Below are 10,000 nucleotides of genomic sequence, written 5' to 3'. Positions count from 1 at the left end.
TCCAGATGTTGGGTCTGGGAACTCCCCATTGGTCAGGGCTCAATCCGAGGGGCGGGATAAACAGTTGTCTTTCAAATTCTCTCTGCACCAATAGGATAGCACTACAACCAATCAGAGCAACGCTAGCTGGTAGATTAAACTTTAAACTCTGAACACATTTCTCTTTTTTAAGAATGACTTCAGAGTCGTTCTTTGTTCTTTTCTCAATGAAAAGCTGAACTCAGAGTCTCCCAGAAGACCTCTGTTCACCAGCAGCAGCCATAAGCCCCGCCCACCCACTCTATACACGATGTGATTGGCCCAGCCAGAGTTTGGTTTTTCCAGCTCGCAAGCCAACGGAGAGTTACTAGACCCCCCCCCCTGGCTGTGAATTACATTTGCTGCTGCTAGGGTGGGCTGGATTTCTAGGCTATCACATTTTGGGAAGGAGAATTTAAATGTTGAACTTTAGTTTGAAATCCAGAAGTCTCAACTTTGATCTTTCTATATAAGCAACTACCTGATAATACCCAAATATAAACACCTGTAATATGAATATAAATCTGACGTTTTCTCCTTAAAATATTCATATTATTACTATTATTATTTTTTTCAAAATATTTTCGACATTTTTTCTCAAAATATTCTTTCTTTCAAAAATATTCGGACATTTTTACTCAATATTTCGACTATTTTCTCTAAATAAGACTTTTTTTTTTTTTTTTTTTTTTCCAAATATTCTGACTTTTTTTTCTCAAAATATTAAAACTTTTTTTTCTCCCCAAATATTTCTCATTTCTTTTCTCAATATTGAGACTTTTTTTGTTCCAAATCTGAACCGAGGTGAGCCTGTGTTCATAAAGAAGCTGGTGATGCCAGCCTCAGCCTGTCCAGTGTTTCCAGATGCTCTCTGTTGCTTAACGAGGACTTCTTGCAGCCTCGATGTGCGTCCCAGGTATTGATCGGGGATCAGGGATCGGGGATCGGGCTCCAGCTGTTTGCTGCAGGTCCACATGTTTGTTGACCAACAGGATCGATGTCTCAAAGGTTGCTGACGGGACGTCCCAGCGCTCTGCGGGACACTGACCCGAGTCTGAAACCACTCGACGCTGCGTCTGATCAGGTAAGATTTAATTTCTTTATCCTCCTCTGTGATTCTGATTCTCCCTGAATGCAGCGCTGCTGGAAACAAACACATGGATCAATATAGGAGGACTCTTTAAAATAAGATTTTAGCTACTTCCAAATAGAAAGAGAGCTCGTTAGATGGACTTTAAACACAGCTGCCCTGTTATTCATGTCTAGGAGTGTGGATTTAAACTGAGCTCCTCTGAGTTTTAGCTCTATGTTCTCTGTGTTTTAATCTCTAGTTTGTGACTTTACGGTGTGTTGACCTCCAGGTTTTTATTTTAGAGATTTTATTTTGATCTGTTCTGTCTGTGGTTGTGTCTGAATCTGGACGGTAACGTTGAATGTGATGAACTTTAAGTTTTGAGTTCTGAGAGAAAAGTCAGAATAACAGAAACTAGGACTCAGAGTTTGATCTTCATGTTTTTATCGTAATACGTTTTAACGATAAATTAAAACCAGTAACAGCAGCACAGTTAGTCTGAGAGGGAGGGGGGACCTGAGGGAATGAGTGACTGGACTTTACAACGGGGGTGTGTGTTTGTTTGTGTGTGTGTGTGTGTGTGTGTGTGTGTGTGTGTGTGTGTGTGTGTGTGTGTGTGTGTCTCTCTGTGTGTGTGTGTGTCTGTGTGTGTGTTCTGGAGTTGCAGTTATATTAAAGGAATACTCCACTGTTTGTTGAACTAGTGTTATTCACCCTCTCCTCTATATTTATATAGGTGGGCAAACACATTTTTGTCTCTTGCATTGTCTTAGTCCGGCAACGCCGCCGCTAGCTTAGCTTAGCATAATGAATGGAATCCTTTGTTGCCGTTAGCATGTCGTGAGTAAAAGTGACCCAACAACAAAAACAAAACCTTTTTACTTCTTGTGGCCTGCGTATTCACAACAAGTGAACATAATAATGCAGATTAAGACTAGATGATTTCCTAGGCAGATATTGACGTGGGACTATGTTGAGTGGAAGTAGACAACAGCCGAAGCACTGCTACTCGGGCACAGAGATATCAGCAGCCCACGGGGCTACACGGGCTTTCGACATACATTGCGTATATTTACACTTTGAATTTCGTCATGGCATTTATATATCACATACTCTATGGTCTTACAAAGCTAACGCTTTTGACCGATTTCAATTTCATCCATTTTTGTGAATTGGAGAAGTCTCGTTAGGAGGAAGCTAGCTACGGCAACAAAGCACCCCATTCATTACGCTACGCTAAGCTGGCGGCGGCGCCGGACTAAGACGATGCATGCACTGATACAAAAATGTGTTTGCCCGCCTACAGTACAGGCCAAAAGTTTGGACACACCTTCTCATTCAATGCGTTTCCTTTTTATTTTCATGACTATTTACATTGTAGATTCTCACTGAAGGCATCAAAACTATGAATGAACACATATGGAATTATGTACTTAACAAAAAAGTGTGAAATAACTGAAAACATGTCTTATATTTTAGATTCTTCAAAGTAGCCACCCTTTGCTTTTTTATTAATAAGGGAAATAATTCCACTAATGAACCCTGACAAAGCACACCTGTGAAGGTAAAACCATTTCAGGTGACTACCTCATGAAGCTCATTGAGAGAACACCAAGGGTTTGCAGAGTTATCAAAAAAAGCAAAGGGTGGCTACTTTGAAGAATCTAAAATATAAGACATGTTTTCAGTTATTTCACACTTTTTTGTTAAGTACATAATTCCATATGTGTTCATTCATAGTTTTGATGCCTTCAGTGAGAATTGACAATGTAAATAGTCATGAAAATAAAAAGGAAACGCATTGAAGGAGAAGGTGGGTCCAAACTTTTGGCCTGTCCTGTATATAAATATAGAGGAGACGGTGAATAACCCTATTTCAACAAACAGTGGAGTATTCCTTTAACAGTTAGCTAAAAGTAATAATGAAATTCATACATATTTAAATGTTGTAATCCATTATTATTATTATTATTATTATTATTATTATTATTATTATTATTATTATTATTATTATTATTATTATTATTATTAATAATCTTTAACAAACAGAAATCTGCTCAGAATGTCTTTAATCGGAGTCTGTAGATGTTCTGTTTGTGTCTGAGAACAGTTTGGATCCCAACAAGAAAACTGGAAAAACTCACCAGAAGCAGAAGCGTCTCTCCGTGCAGAATGAGGGCTCCTGATTGGCTGTTGGTTCTGGCGATCCTGCCGCTCGCCTCCCTTGCCGTCCCTCCGGACATCTGCAGCGCCAAACCCAAAGACCTGGGCCTGGAGCCGCGCTGCATCTACCGCAGCCCGGAGCCAGAGGGCCCCACGGTGGCCCCCCCCGAGGCCATCCCCGACGCCACCAACCCCCGCGTGTGGGAGCTGTCCAAGGCCAACGGGCGCTTCGCCCTGGCACTCTACAAACAGCTGGCGCTCAGTAAGACCCCCGACACCAACATCTTCATGTCCCCCATCAGCATCTCCACCGCCTTCGCCATGACCAAGCTGGGAGCCTGCAACCGCACGCTGCAGCAGATCATGCAGGTCAGAGACCACGTTCTCCATAATACTGGTCCAGTATTAAACCAGAACCGAGCTGTGATGTAACCCTACAGGACTAATGTTCAGCTGCAGTTGGAGTCCACTAAAAGTCCACCAGACTCCATGTAAATAATCAGGACTTTTATCATCGTAAAACACACTTTATTCAAAGTGGACAGAAACTAAATAAAACTACCAAAAGCCGTCTTGGTTCATCTTTCCACTGTTCCAACAATCACCACTCTGGATTGGTTGAAATAAACCCTTAATTCACCCATTTACATGTGGAGATATGCTGGCTCTATACACGCTAAAAGTCCTGATTATTTACATGGAGTCTGGTGGAGATATGCTGGCTCTATACACGCTAAAAGTCCTGATTATTTACATGGAGTCTGGTGGAGATATGCTGGCTCTATACACGCTAAAAGTCCTGATTATTTACATGGAGTCTGGTGGAGATATGCTGGCTCTATACACCCTAAAAGTCCTGATTATTTACATGGAGTCTGGTGGAAATATGCTGGCTCTATATACACTAAAAGTCCTGATTATTTACATGGAGTCTGGTGGAACTTTTAGTGGACTCTAACAGACCAATACTGGACCAGTTTCAGAGATTGTTGTCCCATCAGAAGTCTTTCTGCCTGCAGGTGTTTCAGTTCGACACCATCAAAGAGAAGACGTCGGATCAGGTCCACTTCTTCTTCGCCAAACTCAACTGCCGTCTGTACCGGAAGAAGGACGCGACCACGTCGCTGATCTCGGCCAACCGGCTGTTTGGAGACAAGTCTCTGGTCTTCAGCGAGACGTACCAGAACATCAGCGAGACGGTGTACGGCGCCAAGCTGCTGCCGCTCAACTTCAGGGTAACGTATCGCTCGTCCTCTTCCTCTCTGGGAAACACACCACACTACTTCTAGACATTTATTATGATTCTTTTTTTCCACTGTTTTAGTGCCTTTTCAAACCTTTCTTTTTTATCCTTTTTTCAACGCTTTTATAGCTTTTTGCCCATATTATGAAAAAATCACTTTTTCTGGTGATTTGGGGTGTTATTTTGTGTCTGTGGTGCTTCCACACACATACAAACTTTGATAAATCCATCCGTGGTGTTCTGAGTGAGATCCAGTTTCTGAATGTGTCCTGCCTTCAGTCTCCTGGTGACCTGACTCCGCCAGATGGATTGCTTCGCATTTGCTCGGCATATCCATCTGGGAACTTTCCGTTGGAGAACTTTTGGGAAGGGGCGGAAATACTGGTTAGCTGATTGGATGAACCATGTGTCTATAACGTATGTTGGTGATAGATGGGCCAAATCAACCAATCAGATCCACAAAGCGTATGACAATACAACCACAAGCCCGCCCCTGCTGCTGCAGGCAAAGCATAGCTCGTTAGCTCAGCATGCAACATGTCGGTAAAGGAGATTTGCCGTTTGTGTAACGACAATTTAGGAATAAAAGAATAAAAGGCCCCATTTCAGGTTCCCGGACCATATTCCAAAAGAAGGATCCAAGAGGAAAAAAGCATTAGCGAGTGGCTAACAGAATTAAGGCTACCGCTGGCTGATAATACTGGTTAGCTGATTGGATAAACCATCTGTCTATCACCACCTAACCCACCTCAAAACCAACGCTGATTGGTCGGTCGTTTGGCTAACGGCTCCAAATTTTCTCTGTCTCAAGATGCCGGACTGATCTGAGAGGAGAAAACTGGAGCTCGCCAGATCAGGACGGTCTCACGAGGCTAGTCTCCTGGTGAGCTGTTCACAACCTGCACGGCTTTCTACGTCACTAGCCAAAACGAGCTGGCTAACCTCAACCGTGTTAGCATGCTAACGCTAATGCTAACACTAGCATGCTACCTCGTTCTCAATAGCAAAGCACTGCTACAACACACACTAGTTCACCATAATCTCCAGAAGAACTACTTCCATGAGCTCCCTGGTTTAGAAGAAGTCTCCCAGCTGATCCTGCCTTGGAACTGACTGAAGTCTTTTACTGTCTATGGAGCTAGCTGACATGAGCTACATCTGAGCTACTGAGCATGTGCGAGTGCAATCAAAGATAGTACAGAAGAAGAAGAAGAAAAGAGGTCTCACTCTGTAGCTAAAACAGAGACCTGAACACAGGGTGAAAAGAGAGAGATGTGCAGTACAACAAAAATATGGTGTATTTTGAAAATCAAACCATGTAAACCAATTCTTGTACAACCTTAAAATACAGTTATGAACCTGAAAATTAGCATAATATGGGCGCTTAAGATTGATATTTCATAGCTTATATTATGTCTAAATCCTTGACGTTCCACTTCCGTGATTGGTCCGATGCCCCCAGATGTTCCTCTGTCTCTGTGTTGATTTGTGAGGACTACGGTTAACTGCTCCTCAGATCTCTGCAGGGTAAATCCAGACAGCTAGCTAGACTATCTGTCTGTCTGTCTGTCTGTCTGTCTAACAGCTAGCTAGACTATCTGTCTGTCTGTCTGTCTAACAGCTAGCTAGACTATCTGTCTGTCTGTCTGTCTGTCTAACAGCTAGCTAGACTATCTGTCTGTCTGTCTGTCTGTCTGTCTGTCTAACAGCTAGCTAGACTATCTGTCTGTCTGTCTGTCTGTCTGTCTGTCTAACAGCTAGCTAGACTAGTTTTCTGTTCCACGACTAAAACTACTTCTGAAGGTCCACATGTTCCACCAGAACCAGTTCCTTCCTGAGACTATTTAGCAGAGGCACCGTGGCTCCGTCTGGAGCTTAGCCCCGCCCCCAACGATGATTCTGATTGGTTTAAAGAAATGCCAATAAACCAGAGCACGTTTTTCTGGCTATAGGAGACTCTGTGTCTATAATAAGTTCTGGTTCTGTGGTTCTACAGGAGAACCCGGATGCGGCCCGCGTCACCATCAACAACTGGATCTCCAACAAGACCGAAAACCTGATCCAGGAAACGCTGCCGGTCGGATCGCTGGACTCCACCACGATGCTGGTCCTCGTCAACACCATCTACTTCAAGGTATTACAATCTCCTGACTGGCTAGTAGTCCTTACCTAGGTACTGTCAGGGCCCTCATACTCTGCTCCTGACTGGCTAGTAGTCCTTGTCCCTTGTGGATGTTGTGTGTGTCTCTCTTGTGCATATTTTGTGTGTCTCTCTGTGCATGTTGTGTGTGTCTCTCTGTGCATGTTGTGTGTCTCTCTGTGCATGTTGTGTGTCTCTCTGTGCATGTTGTGTGTGTCTCTCTGTGCATGTTGTGTGTGTCTCTGTGCATGTTGTGTGTCTCTCTGTGCATGTTGTGTGTCTCTCTGTGCATGTTGTGTGTGTCTCTCTGTGCATGTTGTGTGTCTCTCTGTGCATGTTGTGTGTCTCTCTGTGCATGTTGTGTGTCTCTCTTGTGCATGTTGTGTGTCTCTCTGTGCATGTTGTGTGTGTCTCTTGTGCATGTTGTGTGTCTCTCTGTGCATGTTGTGTGTCTCTCTGTGCATGTTGTGTCTCTCTTGTGCATGTTGTGTGTGTCTCTCTGTGCATGTTGTGTGTCTCTCTGTGCATGTTGTGTGTCTCTCTGTGCATGTTGTGTGTCTCTCTTGTGCATGTTGTGTGTCTCTCTGTGCATGTTGTGTGTGTCTCTGTGCATGTTGTGTGTCTCTCTGTGCATGTTGTGTGTCTCTCTGTGCATGTTGTGTGTCTCGCTTGTGCATGTTGTGTGTGTCTCTCTGTGCATGTTGTGTGTCTCTCTGTGCATGTTGTGTGTCTCTCTGTGCATGTTGTGTGTCTCTCTTGTGCATGTTGTGTGTCTCTGTGCATGTTGTGTGTCTCTCTGTGCATGTTGTGTGTCTCTCTTGTGCATGTTGTGTGTCTCTCTGTGCATGTTGTGTGTCTCTCTGTGCATGTTGTGTGTCTCTCTCTGTGCATGTTGTGTGTCTCTCTTGTGCATGTTGTGTGTCTCTCTGTGCATGTTGTGTGTGTCTCTCTGTGCATGTTGTGTGTCTCTCTGTGCATGTTGTGTGTCTCTGTGCATGTTGTGTGTGTCTCTGTGCATGTTGTGTGTGTCTCTCTGTGCATGTTGTGTGTCTCTCTTGTGCATGTTGTGTGTCTCTGTGCATGTGCATGTGCATTGTGTGTCTCTCTGTGCATGTTGTGTGTGTCTCTCTGTGCATGTTGTGTGTCTCTCTTGTGCATGTTGTGTGTCTCTCTGTGCATGTTGTGTGTCTCTCTTGTGCATGTTGTGTGTCTCTATGTGCATGTTGTGTGTGTCTCTCTGTGCATGTTGTGTGTGTCTCTCTGTGCATGTTGTGTGTGTCTCTCTGTGCATGTTGTGTGTCTCTCTGTGCATGTTGTGTGTCTCTCTGTGCATGTTGTGTGTGTCTCTCTGTGCATGTTGTGTGTCTCTCTGTGCATGTTGTGTGTGTCTCTGTGCATGTTGTGTGTGTCTCTCTGTGCATGTTGTGTGTCTCTCTGTGCATGTTGTGTGTCTCTCTGTGCATGTTGTGTGTGTCTCTCTGTGCATGTTGTGTGTGTCTCTCTTGTGCATGTTGTGTGTGTCTCTCTGTGCATGTTGTGTGTGTCTCTCTGTGCATGTTGTGTGTGTCTCTCTTGTGCATGTTGTGTGTGTCTCTCTTGTGCATGTTGTGTGTGTCTCTCTGTGCATGTTGTGTGTCTCTGTGCATGTTGTGTGTGTCTCTGTGCATGTTGTGTGTGTCTCTGTGCATGTTGTGTGTGTCTCTCTGTGCATGTTGTGTGTCTCTCTGTGCATGTTGTGTGTCTCTCTGTGCATGTTGTGTGTGTCTCTGTGCATGTTGTGTGTGTCTCTCTGTGCATGTGTTGTGTGTCTCTCTGTGCATGTTGTGTGTCTCTCTGTGCATGTTGTGTGTGTCTCTCTGTGCATGTTGTGTGTGTCTCTCTGTGCATGTTGTGTGTGTCTCTCTTGTGCATGTTGTGTGTGTCTCTCTGTGCATGTTGTGTGTGTGTCTCTCTCTTGTGTGTTTTGTGCGTGTCTCTCGTGTGTGTTGTGTGTTGTGTGTGTCTGTCGTGCGAGTTGTGTGTTTATTGTGTGTGTGTTGAGTGTGTGTGTGTGTGTGTGTGTGTGTGTGTTGTGTGTTTATTGTGTGTGTGTGTGTTGTGTGTATTGTGTGTTTATTGTGTGTGTGTGTGTTGTGTGTATTGTGTGTTTATTTTGTGTGTGTGTGTGTGTGTGTGTGTTTGTGTGTGTATGTTGTGTGTGTGTCTGTTGTGCGAGTTGTGTGTTCATTGTGTGTGTGTGTGTGTGTGTTGTGTGTATTGTGTGTTTATTTTGTGTGTGTGTGTGTGTGTTTGTGTGTATGTTGTGTGTGTGTCTGTTGTGCGAGTTGTGTGTTCATTGTGTGTGTGTGTGTCTGTGTTGTGTGTATTGTGTGTTTATTTTGTGTGTGTGTGTGTGTTTGTGTGTATGTTGTGTGTGTCTGTTGTGCGAGTTGTGTGTTCATGTGTGTGTGTGTGTGTGTGTGTGTGTGTGTGTGTGTGTGTGTGTGTGTGTGTGTGTGTGTGTTGTGTGTATTGTGTGTTTATTTTGTGTGTGTGTTTGTGTGTATGTTGTGTGTGTGTCTGTTGTGCGAGTTGTGTGTTCATTGTGTGTGTGTGTGTGTGTGTGTGTGTGTGTGTCTGTTGTGCGAGTTGTGTGTTTATTGTGTTTATGTGTGTGTTTATTGTGTGTGTGTGTGTTTTGTGTGTGTGTGTGTGTGTGTGTGTGTGTGTGTGTGTGTGTGTGTGTGTGTGTGTGTGTGTGTGTGTGTGTGTGTGTGTGTGTGTGTGTGTGTCCAGGGCCAGTGGAAGAAGAAGTTTGACCCAGACCTGGTGTACCAGTCTGAGTTTGCGGTGAGCAGCGAGCGGCGCTGCCCGGTCCACATGATGTACCAGGAGGCCCGCTTCAGGTACCGGTCCCTCCCCGAGGACCAGGTCCAGCTGCTGGAGCTGCCCTACCGCGGAGACGCCATCACCATGGTGATCATCCTGCCCGCCAAAGACACCACGCTCGCCCAGGTAACCTGCACCGAGAGGGGGGGGGGGATACTATACAACAACAACAACAACAACAACAACATGGAAGAGCTTGTTGTTGGCTGGATGTTACAGTAGGGCTGCACAACCAAACACATTCTGATCACAATCTGGGCTTCTAGAGGGGGACACAGGAGGCATCCCGTCCACCAACATACGATCACATGACTGCCCCCCCCACCAACATACGATCACATGACTGCCCCCCCCACCAACATACGATCACATGACTGCCCCCCACCAACATACGATCACATGACTGCCCCCCCCACCAACATACGATCACATGACTGCACCCCCCCCACCAACATACGATCACATGACTGCCCCCCCACCAACATACGATCACATG

General features: G+C 44.8%; 2 protein-coding genes across 2 annotated transcripts in view; one reads left to right on the top strand and one right to left on the bottom strand.

Annotated features, from left to right (window-relative positions):
* The window catches only part of LOC114561491 (ephrin-A2), a 366,950-nt gene that overhangs the window by 285,852 nt on the left and 71,098 nt on the right, over positions 1–10,000 (bottom strand). The window lies entirely within an intron of this gene.
* serpinc1 (serpin peptidase inhibitor, clade C (antithrombin), member 1) overlaps positions 3,263–10,000 on the top strand; it is an 11,277-nt gene continuing 4,539 nt past the window's right edge. The window contains exons 1-4 of the mRNA XM_028587543.1: positions 3,263–3,622; positions 4,273–4,488; positions 6,493–6,630; positions 9,412–9,630. Of these exons, the coding sequence (XP_028443344.1) occupies positions 3,263–3,622; positions 4,273–4,488; positions 6,493–6,630; positions 9,412–9,630 (933 nt within the window). The remainder of the gene's footprint in view (positions 3,623–4,272; positions 4,489–6,492; positions 6,631–9,411; positions 9,631–10,000) is intronic.

The sequence above is a fragment of the Perca flavescens genome, chromosome 9 (genome assembly GCF_004354835.1).
Source record: "Perca flavescens isolate YP-PL-M2 chromosome 9, PFLA_1.0, whole genome shotgun sequence".
Lineage (NCBI taxonomy): Eukaryota > Metazoa > Chordata > Actinopteri > Perciformes > Percidae > Perca > Perca flavescens.
This window is presented reverse-complemented; position numbering and strand designations above follow the sequence as displayed.